Consider the following 16697-nt stretch of genomic DNA (forward strand, 5'->3'; position numbering starts at 1 on the left):
CATGCATTAATTCATATGCTGTGTTATTTGTCAGATTTGCTAATTGCCCTTTTTTGTAACCTCAAAGTGAACGCTTAGCCTAACCTCTGTGGACACATGTTGACATTCATCTTTCATTACCTGGTGGTGTATTTAAAATCTGAATCTGAATTGAATGGATGAGTTTTTTTCTGAGAGTCTTGATTGAAATCTATCCAAGCTTGTTTGTCTAATCTCTCCTGTGTGCCTGAACTGCCTACATTTTAACTAATTTAGATTTTTTTTTAAAGGTGTAGTCCTTGATTATAATCCATTTCACATTTTTGTCAAATTTGGCAGCATTCTGAGAGCTGAATTTACTATGTGCCAGATATTTATGATTCAACATGCCCTTTACATCAGTCTTTTCTCAATCTCTTTTCCCTCTCACACCCTCCTTCTTTTTTCTTTCTTTCCCCTTCTCTTCCCTTCTTTTCCTTTCCCTTTCACCCTCCTCTCCCTCCATCCTCCATTATCAGGTGTGTATGTGTGTTGGCCGCGCCGTAGCGTTGTCACTGATGGGCGGCTGGTCTCGCAGTGCGGTGCTGGAGCTGTACAGAGCGCTGCTGCGCGCAGGGCGGCAACTGCAGTACACCGACCGCAACTACTACCGCCGCGCCGTGGCCCGCGAGTTCCGCCGCTCACAAGCGCTGTCCATTCCCCAGGACAAGGAAGACGCCCTCAAGAGGGGCCAGTTCTTCCTCAGCAGCCGCCTGGGCGGGCTTGTGTAAAGAGGGAGTGGGGGCCAGTGAGTGACTGCCACTGGCCAGGTAGGCATGGCCAATTATTAACCATTTACTCATTTTCTATCTTCACATTTTCAGTTGGCAGTTTAGCCAAAACAACTTATTGCATAATAATACAGACGTACATTTTTTCCGTCATATGTGTTCTCATGTGAGTGTTGAACATTTTACCCTTGTGTTTGCAGTTTACCTTACCAGTTCTACCAGTTGAGCTATAAGTTGAGCTATTTATTTTGATAGCGCTTAATCTCCATTAGTCAATTATTTTTGTTTGGGTGTGGAGTGTTCGAGCTTTCTGCAGGGATGATGCCAGAAAAAAGACCGAAAATGGCCTTACTGATGACATGCTACCCACTATAATAAAATTCTAAGCTTTTATGATCTTAATACTTAATAAAGTAGTAGATAAAATGTGGACACCTTGCTCCATCAGTTGAGCCATAGATTGACGTAGTCATTTTTGTAATGCTTACTTGCCATGTTTTAAACTTTAGATTAATTGTAGGGTTGATACACTTTGCATGACTGGCATTTTATTCATATCATAAAAAGCCATGTTCTGATGGTCTTAATACCTTGAAAAGCAGTAGATGGAATGACTTATTTTAAAACTTTATTTTGGTCGAATGGCAATGTCTGATGGCCCCACCCTGTTGAGTAAGTACAGTAAATTGTGGACCTAATTTTAAACAGTTCCATGTGCTAGAGAGTAGTTCTCGCTCAACTTCTCTTACTTGGTGCTTGGATAATGTAGTTATTAGAGCTGGATAGAGGTGACATTCACGCATCAATGGTGAATGTAAGGAAATAAGACACAGTATTGATGAACTTTCTCCTTTGTACTACTGTTGGCTTTATCTGGTTGATTAACTTAAGTTAAGCCTTCTGTTAATCTTTTGTTGGTTGGCTTCTCTCTCTCGCTCCCCCTCATTCTTTCTCTTTCCTCCCCCCTGCCTTCTCTCTTCTGTAGAGAGGGGAGAGTAAGGTATGGCAGGAGTGAACGGTGACCGGAAAGGCAAAAAAGATGACAATGGCCTGGGCACTGCCATCGACTTCGTCCTCTCCAATGCCAAGCTGGTGCTGGGAGTGGGGGGAGCAGCCATGCTGGGCATTGCCACTCTGGCAGTCAAAAGAGTGAGTGCCAACTCACCTATGCCAGTACACACAACATTACATGGACAACATGAAACACCATTCCTAATGCCATGCCTGGTTACCTGTACTGACAGTACATGAATAAGTCATTTCAATTTTGTCTGAAGTCTGAAACTAACTGCAACCCCAAATCAGAAAAAGTTTGGACGGTATGGAAAATGCAAAGAAAAAAAGTTACATTGACTTGTATTTCATTGCAGACAGTATGAACACAAGATATTTCATGTTTTGTATGGTCAACTTAATTTGATTTGTAAATACATCCATTCCTGCCATTTAGGCCTGCAACACATTCCAAAAAGTTGGGACAGTGGCAATTTAAGGCTAGTAATGAGGTAGAATAATTAAATAATGATGTGATTTGAAACAAGTATTCAAGGAATCTGGAGAAATTTCAGTGCGTTAAGGGCAAGGGGGCAAGCCTAAGCTGAATAACCATGATCTCCGATCCTTCAGACAGCACCGCATCAAGAGCCGTCATTCATCTATAAGCAATTTAACCATATAGGCTCAGTATTACTTTGTTAAAACGTTGTCAAGCACTACAATTCGAGTTACATGCTCAAATGCCAGTTAAAACTTTACTGTGCCAAAAGGAAGCCTTACGTTTACCGTGTCCAAAAGCACCGTTCTCTGGGCTCGGATGGTCTGGGATGGGACCATCTCGCAGTGGAAATGTGTATTGTGGTCAGACAAATCAGTATCTCAGGTCTTCTTTGGAAGAAATGGACGCTGTGTGCTCCGTACCAAAGTAGAAAAGGACCATCCAGGCTGTTACCAGCAAAAAGTCCAAAAGCCAGGGTTTGTCATGGTATTGGGTTGTGTCAGTGCCCTTGGCAAAGGTAACTTACACTTCTGTGATGGCACCATTAATGCCGAAAAGGACATCGAGATTTTGGAGCAACATATGCTGCCTTTAGGACGACATCCTTTTCAGGGAAGCCCATGCATATTTCATCAAGACAATGCAAAACCACATTCTGCACACATTTTAGAGGCATGGCTGCGGAAGAAGGGTGTGCGGGTGCTGGACTGGCCTGCCTGCAGTCCTGACTTGTCCCCAATAGAGAATGTGTAGCGCATTTTGAAACAACAAAGACCCCGTACCGTTGCACACCCTAAGACTTGTTTGCAGGAAAAATGGGACAAAGTAACACCTGAAATGCTTCCTCACTTTGTGTCTTCTGTCCCTAATTGTATTTTAAGTGTTGATAAAAGGAATGGCTACTTGATACATTCTTTACTGTCCCAACTTTTTTTGAAATATGTTGCAAGACTTAAAATTGAATTGTGTTTATTTTGGAAAAAAAATTCAATTCATTAGGTAAAACATCAAATAATGTGCTGTTGTAGTGTTTTCAATGTTATACAGTTAAAAGAGAATTTACAAATAACTGTAATTTTAATTGACCCTACCGTCCCATCTTTTTCTGATTTGGGGTTGTACATTCACACTCCAAAAACCCCTGTCCTGTCCGTTTAAACCTGTACTTCCAACCTTGCCCCCTCCCTGCTGCAGATGTATGACCGTGCCATCAGTGCCCCTACCAGCCCCACTAAGATGGAGCCATCAGGGCAGCGCAGCTGGGAGGAGCCCAGCTGGCTGGGGTCCTCTCCACGCACACTCAACCACGACATGAAGACCACACTCAGCCGCTCGTTGCAGACCCTGCCCACCCCTGCCAACTCCTTCGAACCAGGTGAGCAGCCAGGTTAACCAAGGAAAGGTCGTAGGGGAGCAAAGTGATTGGCCGAGTAAACAAATTGAAATTATAAATTATTGGCCAGGCCAACCAAGTCAGTTTGTGACTTGCCAGGTAAACCAGCTAAAACTGTAGGCGAGTAGCCAGATAAACCAAGTTACATAGTAGATGTGCAGAGTGAGATTACCGCAGTATCATCATATCTGTTTGGTCTTTATCGTTGGCTGACCATCAGGGCCTGCTAAGCCTTCTCTGAAGGCCTAACCATTTTCATTTTAAAATTGGCAAATACCAATGTATTCATTAATAATATTCTTGTTTACTGTTAATAATGTCTCTGCGCCTGCTCGTTTTCCCAGTCGCCTCCTTGTCTCGATACATTTAAGTACATGATTCAAGATTGGGAACAGACAGCCGCACAGCAGTGTCAGTGAAGGGAAAACATCTCGCACGCCAGTGCGATCAGCCAATGCAATTGTTCTGTTTCTACGAGGTGGGCGTGATCTGTCGGAAACATCATCGACCAAGCCCTTCCCAGCTCAGACTCCAGGCCTAAGTTCTTAATCGTGCTGCGTGTTTGTTTGGTTTAAAGTGACAGTAATGCCACGTAAACCTCCTTTTGCTGTTGACAATAAACGATTGAAAGGATTTATCTTGTCTTGTAGTGCCATTGCTTTTTCAATAATCTTGATCAGTTCTAGCTGTTACTTTAATAACCGGGTAACGTTAGAAGTTATGTAAAGAATTCCAAACAACCTTGCTGAAACTATGCATTCCTTCTGTCCTTTTTTTCTCAACATGCTTGATAAATGGGCGTTTAAACGCTTTAACGCTAATTGTTTTTCACTCACACCAAGCCTATATCGTTATTGAAGGCCTTACCATAAAACCAATGGTCGGCCACTGGGCCTTATAATGTTTGTGGCATCAGAGTGGGTGGTGTAATGGGTGATTGTCTTCACTGACAGGGAGATGGCTGGACTACCTCTATGGTGGGTGATGCTTTTGACTATTCACTGGTTGCCACAGATATAGCTTTTTGTTTTGTAGTAGTTCCCCTTACCATAGTGAACAACCTGAGTAGTTCATGTTCATGTTTTGCAATGCCTTATTTAGATAAAGCTGCAGAAGCTGATGTAGTGCTCAAGTTCTAAAGAGCTTCCTTTAATCGTATTGAACAAGATTAGAAAGGCCCCATTGGCTTCCTTCCCGTAGACAAGTATTAGATCTTTAAATAAAACTTAGACCAGTCTAACCTGCCCACATTAGTAATTGTGAACCATGTTTACCACTGCTGCTTGTGTAATGTTGATGTTAAGGCTGCGACATCCCAAGAGTGAGTGTGTGGTGTGTTTGTGTGTTTGTGTGTGTGTGTGTGTGTGTGTGTGTGCGGCGGGGGGGGGGGGGGGGGGGGCCTTCACTGCATATAGCTCTGATTTATGAAAGAATGGCCTAAGTGGGTTAGAGGAGCTTCCATGGTCTGATATGATATGATATGAAATGAATAGAAATAAAAAATTTAACAATAAAGTCACTGTTATATTTCCTCTCTGTGAATTCGGTACCAAAGCTGTGTATTCTACTGTGTGTCCCACTATCCTCTCTTCCTGCCCCTCTCATGCCCCATGTCTTCCTCCCCACCAGACCTCATGCGTCGTGCTGCGGGCCGCTCTGACCACGGGCAGATGGACATGGCTCGCGCCCGCATGCGCCTCTCGCTGCAGGAGCACCTGTGGGCGTTCTTCAGCGAGCGCGTGGCCATCCCTGTGGAGGAGCAGGCCGTGGCTCGCCGCGCCGCGCTGGACATCTGCTCTGAGCTCCGCGTCTTCCTGCACGCCAAGCTGCCTGACATGCCGCTCCGCGAGATGTACCTGAGCGGCAGTCTCTACGACGACCTCCAGGTGAGTTGGTGGATTGGGGGAACGCTAGTACACGTGGGGTAGCCATAAACTGAAGAGGAGGCTTTTCATTTAAAAAATGTCTTCTAGTAGCATCTTTGTCACTTTGTTCGCAGGGAAATCAAAATTCATAATGTCTTTTAATACCAGCCATTGTAGAAGCCATTTAGAAGCAATGTTGTTTTAGCTTTTGCATCAGAGTGGAACAATACAAAGTGGAGAGGCTTTCAGCCATAACGATGTCATCCTCGCTTCTCACACTATTATGAATTCCTTACTCCTGTAATGCTCAAGTTTCAAATGAAGCAGAAGTTTTTATTCCAATACATAATTTGGTTGCTAGAATTGCTTTAAAGCCTTTTTATGCACAGTGCAACCCTGTCCTGCGAGCACCTGTCTGAGTCTCACCTGTTACAGGTGGTGACTGCGGACCATGCCCAGCTGATGGTACCCATGATCCTGGAGAAGAACCTGTGGTCGTCTGTGCCGGGCGAGGACACGATCATGAACATGCCAGGTTTCTGGTTGGTGCGCCGGGAAAACCTGGAGTACTTCCCCCGCGGAAGCAGTTACTGGGACCGCTGCATGGTCGGGGGCTACCTCTCCCCCAAGAGCGTCCTGGAGGTGTTTGAGAAGTTGGTGGCCGGCACCATCAACTGGCCCGCCATCGGCAGCGTGCTAGACTACGTGATCCGGCCCGTGGTGCCATCAGAGACTCTCTCGCTGGAGGTCCAGTACGAGACGGACCGCCGCCTCTACGTGGACTTCCTCCCTCTGCTGATGATGGATGACGGCGTTTCGCTGATCGCCAAACCGCACCGGCTGGCGGCCGACCGTCACGAGAACCTGTGGCGGCAGAGTTTCCGCGTGGCCGAGACGGCCAGGCTCCGTGCGCTCGACCAGGAGGACGGCGGCTGCCGCTGCACCTGCTTGAAGTTGGCCAAGGCCGTGTGCAAGCTCAACCCGGCGCTCGGCAGCCTCTCCGCCAGCCAGCTGACCAACACGCTGCTGCTGCTGAGCGAGCGCGAGGGCGACTGGACCCAGGAGGCACTGGCCGACCGCTTCATCAGCCTCCTGCGGGCGCTGGTGGGCCACCTGGAGGCCGGGGTACTGCCCTGCGCCCTCAACCCAAAGGCGAACCTCTTCTGCGAGCTGACACCCCTGGAGGTGGATGAGCTGGGGTACACGCTCTACTGTGCCCTCTCCGACCCTGAGAGCCTGCTTAGGACTGCGTGAGACTCGAAAGTCACCCCAACCCCACCAGTAGCATTGCGCCTGAAGGCCCTGCGAACATCTGTTGCCATGGAAACGGGCTGTGATCGTGGCGGCCTTAAATTGTGAGAACTCACTCAAAAGCAGCCTTCTGTTGTGAAAAGACAACATCTGTGAACAGCCCACATAACTGGCTGTGAAAGTCATCGCAGCGCCCTCTTGTGTATCGTAAAGGTGTTGCAGTAGACTTAAGACTGGTGGAATCATACCGAGTCCTCAATGTAAAAATCATACAAATGATAAAATGCCCCATCAGCCAAATGAGAAGGTAGCAGAGGCCCCCTGTGTCTAAGCTGTTTCAGGAGTGGTCACAAATACAGAAACGCCCTCAAGAGGCTCATTATAATCTCATGGAACTCTCACTTTTTCTTTTGTATGTGCGTCACCATCTACATTTTCTAATGATGTTCTAAAGATCTGCAGCAGAGGCAACAGAACCTATACCATATGGTACACACACAGCCTAACTTATATGACCTGGATTTCCTTGCGCCCTCATATCAGTAAATTATATATATTAAACTTTATTACATAGTTCATTATATATATACACACACACACACACTGTGATGGGTGAGTGTTTAGTGCACTGTGTTCGTTCTGTGTTGTCAGAGCTACTGGGAACGTTTAATGCTATCTACAAGAGGTCTTTGAATATCTGATCTATAAAAGTCCGATCGATTGATGTGAGTTTTCTGCATTGTGTTTTATGCTTCGGAGTCGTGGTGCCCGAACGTCCCAGTCCTCATCGGCGTGGTTTACAGTGGGCTAAACAAGCCCATGGTTCAGTCACTCTTTCAGGGCCAGCACAGACTTGAAGGAGATCTAAATCTTTCACTAGCTTCAGATGCTTTTTAAAATGCTCTGTGTTTCTGTCTATTCAAGTCAAAGGAGTTCCGATATGAGATTATTGTGGAAACTAAGAGTTCCAAGGCTACACTTCTCCCCCATGACAGGGTGCCTCGTTTTGCCGGTGACCTAGGAGGAGAGGCCTTGCTTGTTTGTGAGCACTGAGATGGGCCCTTGTTTGGGTCCAGAAGGGAACCAGTGTTGTGGAGTTTGGGTGGCTGTGAATGGGCTTATAGATCAAGGTCTTGCTGTTGGCCCGATCAGCTACAGCTGTCTAATGACTTGAGTGTGATTTTTGAGATTTTTTTTTTTTTCTGATTTTTTTTGTTTTGCATTTTTTTTTTTCCTCCCTCCCTCTTTTTTTAAAAGTCATCGTTACGGAGCGTTTCTCTTAAATTAATAAACTCTGATGTTGATCACACTAGACTCTTGAGATTCTTGAGAGCAGAGGCGCCACCTCTAACAGTGCTGTGTTCTGCCTATGCAGCTATCACAAGTCTTACTCTTTTCTTATTTTTTTTTGCACTGGTGTATAAAATGGCCCTTTGTTTTACTTCTTTCCAAACCAGATAGTTCCTGAGATTATAATACAATAGGATTTGCAAGTTTTTTTGCTTTCCTCTTGCCTGCAACAGAACAAGCATTTCAGTAGCAAATCGACCTTTACTCATCAAAATTGAGCATGAAAACTAATTGAATGAATGCCCCTTGAGATTTTCTCATCTCAAAACCACACGTAAGATTTTGTGTGCCCCTCTGTCTTATCCAATTTGACAAGAATGTAAGATGACAATGCGACACTCGTGCTTGTCCCCAGACCGGGTGATAAGAATGCCTTGTGAGTTCAACGTGAATCATTAGAATCATGTGGTTTACAGGGCGAGGGGGATGGGATCTGGTTTGAGCTTCCTGTTGGATTCTGTAGCGATTATTTAGAGTGAAAAATGCAACCAAACTTAGGTCATCACTCTTGTCATGCTTAAAAGCAAACAGATAACTTGACTGTGCTCTCTGAGTTCTGGTTCTCCTTTTTTTATATAACTTATTTGAGTTGTGGCATATTTGAAGATCTTATGCGTATGTCAGGGGTTACGCAAAGGCCAGGGTTTGCGCTTGGCGATTTTGGTCTGCATCTGGAAACATGCAGAGAAAGGGCTGGTGACTGATATTATTAGTCTCTTGTCTGTCATACATTGACACTAAAGAACTTATGTTTTCCTTTTCACCTGGAAACAGACCATCTATATATTTGTCATCTTGTTCTGGTGATGTATGGAAAATAATAACTAAAAGGACTAAGTAGCTAGTCTGATTTGTGTAAAATGGATTTGTTATGCTCAAAATTTGGTCACTTTAGCCTTTGTTCATTTACAGAACTTTTGCATTTGGTGCAGACCCCATGTGGTAGAACCGTTCTGTAGCTCATCCTTTATGCTTTAGAACTACAGAACTTGTTGCCTTCTATTCATGACCTAATTTGCATACAAACCTTTTTTTTAACGGTGGAAAAAATAAAAAGTTTTTTTTTTTTTAAATATATAAACAAAAACAAGCCACTACTCATGGTGGCTCTTCAGGGCCACTGTAACGACGGAATTCATAAGTGGCAAGGGTACTGGGTCGTTTCTCTCTGTTTCCTCCAGTAGTCAGCCATTTCAGACAAGTTTTGTGGGATATGCTTTGCGTCATAAAAAACAAGACAATACAGATGTACAAGTGTCAGAGGTGTATTATTTTTGTATTTATTGTATACTTGTAACCAAAAACATGACTCACTTGTGAGTAAGAAGAACAGTCCTCCTGTGAGCAATGCTAATGTCCTTATGTGCTAAAGAGGAAGAGTGTCTGTACATAGTGCACTCTGGAACATTTAATCCATAGGGGCTTCGTCTGCTGGTAGAAGAAGGGTTTCCAGATGTGTATTTGCACTTGACTACAGGAAGCCTTTTGTCTCAACTAGATTATGTTGCAGAATTGTGTTCAGGTCAGTCTTTCCATTTTTAAAGGTGTATGAAATCATTTTTGTTGGCCAGAAATGAAAATGCTTCTAGTCTTATGATGTAACCGGCGTGGTGAACAGTGCTCCTTAATCTCACTGTGCACTTTACATACTTTGTTTCAGACCTTTATGTATTTGTTTCGATATCTATTACTGGGCCAGGCTCTATAAATTGACAACAAATATATAGAAGATATCTCAAAGTATTACCATGGACGGAAGACATTTGAAAAATTCTCAAATACGGTCCTTCAGTTAGGTCATTGTAGGTCCAGAAGCATTTCCAAATTTCCTTGAAAAACCCATTGGCCGCACCTTCAACCAACATTCATTTCTTTTAGCACGTTCACATGGCCCAAAGCAAGGCATCTACCTCCACCCTGTGCACCTCAGCGTGGCCATGGACTTGCATGCAATGTGTCCGTTTTCTCACTTTGATGTTTTTGGTGGGGTTTTATTTGTACATCAGTTTATTTTTTTAATTTCTGAATGGAATGAAAAACACCAAGCACTTTGTATATCCAAATAAATGGTATGTCAGATTTGCTGTCAGCTTGTGTTTTTGCTCCCCCCCCCCAACTGTGCTTTTATGAGCATTTATAATATAAGTCCTAGGGACTCCCATTTTATTTGCAACACTGTATGCACCATGTCTGATTAGATGTGCAGCAGATTGAGTATTAGAAGTCTTCACATTCGTAACATAATTCTTGCTAACTGCAGTGTACTCTGAACAAGTCAACTGCTGTTTCTCAAAATATCGTCAAGTGACAAGTTTTCACACTCAAAAATAACACACAAAAAACAGGCATGTGTGGGAAGGTATTTATTGAAGCAGATTCTTGCAACGATCACTCTCCTGACAGATTATGGCAATAAAAGGGTACATGTTCATCAAAGTTTGTTCAGTGCTCCTTGACTCATTCACAGCAAGGCCATTTTTACAGCAAGTTAAACAGGAACTTAAAGTTCAACTTCATGAAAACCAAAAAATCCTGTCACAGCAAAAATCATTTCTACGACAAACTCAGCACTGTGACTTTCATATGGCAAGACAATATTTGACCAAAACAAGCTTGTTTAAAACTACATAGTTTATCAGTACCTCTCATTCATTGTTACAAAACAGCAAATCTTAGCAACACTAGACTTGCTTAAGAAAAAGCGTAAGAGTTTAGAGCAGATCCATCCTCGATTTGGAGTGGATTCAAGAGACTCCACACCAGATCTTGACCAGATCTGTTCCGGGGTCAGTCGTCCTATTTTTGGTCTGCGCTGTTCGGCCCTTCAGAACTTGTTGTACAATTTCCTGATCACTTGGCAGGAGCGAAGCCCACGCGGTCGTGGTCGCGGTCGAACACGCTGTAGTAGCGTCCGATGAAAACGTCTCCCAGGATCCACAGAGGACCAGCAGGGGGAGGCACATCCATGGCCATGAAGCCTGACAGGCAGATCTTTTGGCCCATCTGGCTCTCCTGTGGGGGAGAGACAATACAAGACAAAAAAAATTATGTAAAGACAGTCATTTTAGCTGGACCAGAGGGGAAAATAGTCTGCAAAGGGGTTTGTCATTCACTTGTGTTGGTAAAGGACGAAACTTTGAAATAGGCTGCAAGATAAACTAACATTGACTTGTAACATGAGGTGTCATTAAAACAATGAAACTTGTCATTGTTACCTGTAGGACGTAATCTTCCCCAGTTAAGTTAAAGAGTTTTCCTCCCAGGTTAAACGAGATCACCGGCAGAGTTGGGATCTTGCCACAGTCGATCCAATACTGGAAAATAAAGAGAACTTCATGAGAAAAACCCCACTAGTGATGTCAGTTTCTCCCTTTGGAAAGGAGTTTTGTCCATTCCACAGCCAAGTTAGGGCAACATCTATCCACCCACTGGCCAACATTTCCACTATCCATCTGTATTATACTGGAAGTGGATTAAATGATCAAATGGTTCATAACTATATGTCCTCTAAAATTACAGATGTGAATACAATAAAAGATCTGAATACCTGCATCAGTACATTTATAGAAACCTGAATTCTTCCTAGCCACCATACATAAATCTATGAAGTTAAATTATTAATGAAATATTACATTAGGTTATGACTTCTAATTATAATGCTTTTACAAAAAGTTAAAACCACAATGAAACAACCCTCCCTCCTACCTCCCCCATCAGCAGAGGCAGAGCCCCGATGGCCTTGTGCAGCGCCCGGACCTCCTGAGTAGGCCCAACCATCAGGGATGTTCCCGTGTCAACAATTGCCTGGCAACCATCCTTACAGAGCGTGAGCTGATTGCCAACCTCAACCCTGATAGAAAAGATAACCAAACAAATCTCACTTAATAGGTTGATATTACTTTAGCCACAATTAGCTGACATGGAAAAGCTTGAAAGGCCAACAGTAAGCTCAAGGACAATTCCATGGCCCAAGAGCCAAGCATCTTAGCAATTACACTTTTACACCCCAGACCTTAGGAATGAGACCCACATGATGTCATTATCCACTGTGTCACCCGTCTGTACACATTTTCATGGCAATTATAAAATCGGCCACACACATGGCCACCTTGTCATTTACAGTACTCACGCATCCATCTTAATCTGCCAGTAGGCCTTGCGTGTGACATTGACGTAGTGCAGCTCTCCATCGTAGTACTGCTTGTCAGTGCCTCCTAGCATTAGCTCTCCTCCAACTGGTGCTTTGGCATTTCTAGAGGTTTACAGCGAGAACAGGCAAGGCATTACTTCCTCATTACAGGAGGGTCAAAACGACCACAACTTTAAAAAAAAACAAAAAAAAAACAAACACAAAGTCATTGTTGCCATCGGTACTCCAAGGGCTGAATTATACTCCAAAACGTCTTCATTCACGAAAAAGTGATGTGCATATGTACTGCAAGCCACTTTGCATTAACAAGTGTACGTTAAAATGAATAGAAAGCGTACATTTATTTTGTTTTCTCTTGACTGAGCCAATGCTTTAAAACATACATGCACATGCCTCGTCAACACGATCAAGTCGGCATGGACACACAATTTTAGTGCTGTACAGTCGGTCCACGCGGACTGTGCTGATGAGGACATTTGCATTATGCGCACTGCATCCGGACCTAAACGTAGCCATGTCCGTGGAAGTATACTTCTCAATTAAGACACACCAAACCCTACCCTTGAAATAGAACACTTCAATATATGTGAGCAGAAACAAACCAAACACTACTTCCTTCTTTACGCAAAGCCAACGTTCCGCCATTTTAAAATGCATGCTTAATAGGACGTTAAGGAGCATGCAACCTCTGATTTGGAGATCCGTAATCTTTACTTGTTGGTACATGGACACCGTTTTGAAATCAAGACAAAACCACAACACTGCTAGGTCTATTTAAGCATGCACAAGCCAAACAAAGTGTTCCTTTGAACAGACAAGCCATGTAAATGTGTTTGCTTTTCCTGGACAAGTGTGAAACTAAATTTACCAAATGGGACAATTATAGTAGGTGTGGGTGCCCTTGCATATGCACCGCATCAGGGCTAGATCAACTAGGCACCTGCCTTTTTTGGAAAGTGTTAGTGTTTTACATGGCATTTAATATAGTCTATTGAGAGAAACAGCCAAACAACCACACATTGACCAAGCAATTGTTTAAGAAGGAGTTCACTTGAATAAAGGAGTCTGTTGAAGTCTTTTAAATAGCATGCACATGTTGGCCCAACACCCCACCTACAATGGCATACAGTTGGGTTTTAATGAAAACAACAAGCTTTAGATTCCCCCATCCTGTTCAGAGAGTCCCATAGCACACTTCCCCTCAATTAACACACAAACACACACAGCACCCACCTGTTTAGGTAGAAGGAGAAAATGTTTTGAGGGAGCAGCTTTTTGTCGATCATCTGGTCAAACACAGGGGTGACCTTGGCCACAGAGATGGTGGGATAACCCATACCTAAGAGGCCATCGAAGCGTGCCACAGCAAACACGATGCCAGGCTGCTGCACCGCCTCTCCAAACTGCTGCCCTGGCACATTCAAACCTGCCAACTGGTAAAAAAAGACACCCACACAAATCATGGGCATGAACTACCCTCACATGACTACAGAATAGAAACACACTTTGAAAGAGATCTGAACAATGATAATAAAGGTGTCTGCATCCGTGTGTGTGTGAGTGTGTGTTTGTATCCAAGTCCTTGTGGACTGGCTGGATATGTTATATTGGCTGAATAAACTTACATGTATTTACATGAAATGGGCAATGTTGTGCCTCATGGGCCAACAACTGTACACATATTAGTTTTGTTACTTCCCATCCTTCCAACCTTCCTTAAAATAACACTTTGGGAAGCTGGTCACATTGGTTTGACAAACCTAGTATGCAACATAGATCAACTCAAACTCACTTAAAGAGGTCAAATTAGATTAAGTAAATTAAGTGAAAGCAGCGACAAGCATAGCTTCACCCTGCACCCCAGGAGGGCCTCCTCTGCAGAAACACATGGACCATTCTGGAGCTAAATTTAAAGCTGGCAAAACAGCCCCTTCCAAAATACTCCTTGCCTGAAAATGGTGTGTTCATAGTCCTTGGTGTCAGACATTATTGGCAGCATTCAGAGAAAGCTCTGTCTCATATGTTCAGTAATGTACTCACGTTGTACCATGTTGCGCGTGCGTGTGCGTGTGCATTTCATGGTCCCCTGCCCACTCACTCACATTGACCACATCCTCACTGATGAACCCAGAGAGGCTCCCTCGGCCATAGTTGATGGAAAACTTGGTGCCATTCTTCACGTACGTGCTGGACTTCTTGGAGTTGTAGCGGTGATGCATCCCTGGAGGAAGTTGACCATTTTAAACTCATGGCAGTGTTGCTAGCTTCACATGTTTGGGTCACAAGACAGCCTGCCATTAATCATATATACATGTTGAGGCTTTAAAATCACAGGGAGCTAATCTTATCTGCAAAGGGCCAATGTGACTAGAGGTTCTCAGTTTAGACTAAACACAAATCCTCCTGATGCCACTCATTTTAGATCAACTGATGTCACTCTCCAACAGACTGATTGATTGATTTGACTGATTGCTTACCCTGAGAGACAAACAGGCAGCCAAACAGAGGAGGAAACTGCTTTTACTACAGACAGAGCAACTTCTACTTACAGCAGGCAATATCCAGGAAGGAGCAATGGATAGAGGGAACCCAAAGGTTCGAGGAGCCGGTGTCAAACAGTACTTTGAATTCTTGAGATGGGGTTCCGATGTTCATCACTCCGTAGTATTGAGCCTGGAGGAGGAAGGGGTAGTTTTAGAGGATACGACATTCCTTTCCTAGCAGTAGAGATTGGTCAGGTCCACATGTTAGGCAAACATAAGTTTAGAAAAAAATACCAGGCCAACCTCGCTCTGAGTACAGCACGCCCTACACACCGATACCATACAGCTAGGACTTACACTCATTCAAACTCACATACAGGAAGCAAGCAGACCAACCGACTACTTACGTCCATAAAGTTCGTGAGCCTCTCAGCAGGCGGGGTGGAGGTAGGTGCGGGTGCTGGTGTAGTTCCCTGGTGCGCTAGATCGCCGTTTGTCTTACCCAATGCCAAAAGTTGCTCCACCGTCATCCCGTTGTCGCTCATCATGCGCCTTGCCGTGCGCGTCTTGTGTAGAGGGACCCTGTACAAGTGTTAATTTATAAAGAACATGTTTTCATTGCTTAGGACGTACACATCGTTTTTCATTTTCACAGCACTTCCTGGGTGAACACGCACCGTTATTCTTAACACTTTACATCGCAAAACCTATAGTGTATTATAGTTGAGAGCTGCCCATTTGGTTTGCCACCGTTAAAGCTTATACAATTTCAATAAAATTGACATGGCAGTCATTAAAAGTCTAGTCAAGTTATGCAACTAAACGCCATAATACTTGAACACACGAGTGACGCACCACAAAACAGATGAAATCAATTAACCTCAATGTCGAGCTATTCACAAAAAATTAAGCAATTGTAACAAATTCACCAGCATGTTCACATTAACGTTTGCAAACCTAACATAATGCAACCTTATATGTAACAATATTAGCCTACCTGACAATAGCATAACTGTGCACCAATAACGCCAAAATAACGATGAAAAGTTCTCTCAATAGAAACATTTTAGCGCCTGACGGGCTGACGTTATGTTATGCTACTTCCACTTCTTCACTTCGTGTCCAACTCGGCGTTCAAAGCAAACCGTATCAACACCCCCTGTCTCGCATTTAGTAGGATATAGCCCTCAAATGATATTCGCGCACCTTCGGGTCATCTCGCTTTTCTTCGCTCAGCCCTATCTTGATTGGTCAGAGCTCTCCATTTTGACGCTCTGATTTGCAATGTAAAGTGTCAATCAGTCGACGCAGACGCTGTCAGTAGACCATTAGCAAAGTCACGAGTTGTAAGGCACGTCTGGTGAGAGTTGTGAAGGCCATGTGTAATTTAAAATATTCAGTTTAGACTAACTGGTAAAAATCTGTGTTCCCACTCTCTGTCTGAAATCCTGCCAGTTTATGTATTTAAAGAATTGGAAACCTAAAAATCACCAAAATCACTCTAGTAGCCTATTATTCCATAGCCTACCAAAAGTCAACCCACTCTGCTATCAAATTATATATTCACAGAGGTATTATGTACAGTTTATGCTAATCGTTTTCTTTATGGACGTATGTTTTATGTCTGTTGTCATAGGGTACTTGGAAACGTAGGCCCATTCTTGGTTTCTCTGACAGGGTGAGTTTCCTTTTGTGTCATATCCACTAGCAAACTGTCAGTAGATTGTAAAAAATGTGAAGCCCTAATCAAGGCATTGGCTTTCTGAGTTAAATATTCAATTCATGCGAACATTGCCTGTCTTTTGACTAATTTCTAGACTAGTTTCCTGCTTCTTCAATATAAATGTTTGTTGATTAGTATCTCTGTTTATAATTTTGATTATTTCATTTATGTATTGGATTTCATGTTCACGTCTTTGCCGTTCTAGTCCTATCATTTTTATTAATGCTTGAGGAAGAAC

The 16697-nt window shown here is 43.5% G+C and overlaps 2 protein-coding genes across 2 annotated transcripts; one reads left to right on the top strand and one right to left on the bottom strand.

Moving 5' to 3' along the window:
- The first annotated feature begins 655 nt into the window (after window positions 1-655).
- Window positions 656-10134, top strand: mief1 (mitochondrial elongation factor 1). Its single transcript, XM_080857027.1, has 5 exons — window positions 656-788; window positions 1735-1898; window positions 3439-3619; window positions 5267-5523; window positions 5938-10134. Exons 2-5 carry the CDS (start codon window positions 1752-1754, stop codon window positions 6754-6756), a joined length of 1404 nt encoding a protein of 467 aa, XP_080713153.1. The 5' UTR covers window positions 656-788; window positions 1735-1751; the 3' UTR covers window positions 6757-10134.
- A 373-nt stretch (window positions 10135-10507) lies between these two features.
- Window positions 10508-15887, bottom strand: napsa (napsin A aspartic peptidase). Its single transcript, XM_080855913.1, has 9 exons — window positions 15734-15887; window positions 15144-15318; window positions 14803-14926; window positions 14356-14474; window positions 13487-13686; window positions 12233-12355; window positions 11809-11953; window positions 11319-11417; window positions 10508-11115 (listed from the first exon to the last, which is right to left on the bottom strand). The coding sequence occupies exons 1-9, from the start codon at window positions 15799-15801 to the stop codon at window positions 10954-10956; spliced, it is 1215 nt and encodes a 404-aa protein (XP_080712039.1). The 5' UTR covers window positions 15802-15887; the 3' UTR covers window positions 10508-10953.
- Window positions 15888-16697: the final 810 nt, after the last annotated feature.

Source organism: Sprattus sprattus (genome assembly GCF_963457725.1).
Source record: "Sprattus sprattus genome assembly, chromosome: 18".
NCBI lineage: Eukaryota > Metazoa > Chordata > Actinopteri > Clupeiformes > Clupeidae > Sprattus > Sprattus sprattus.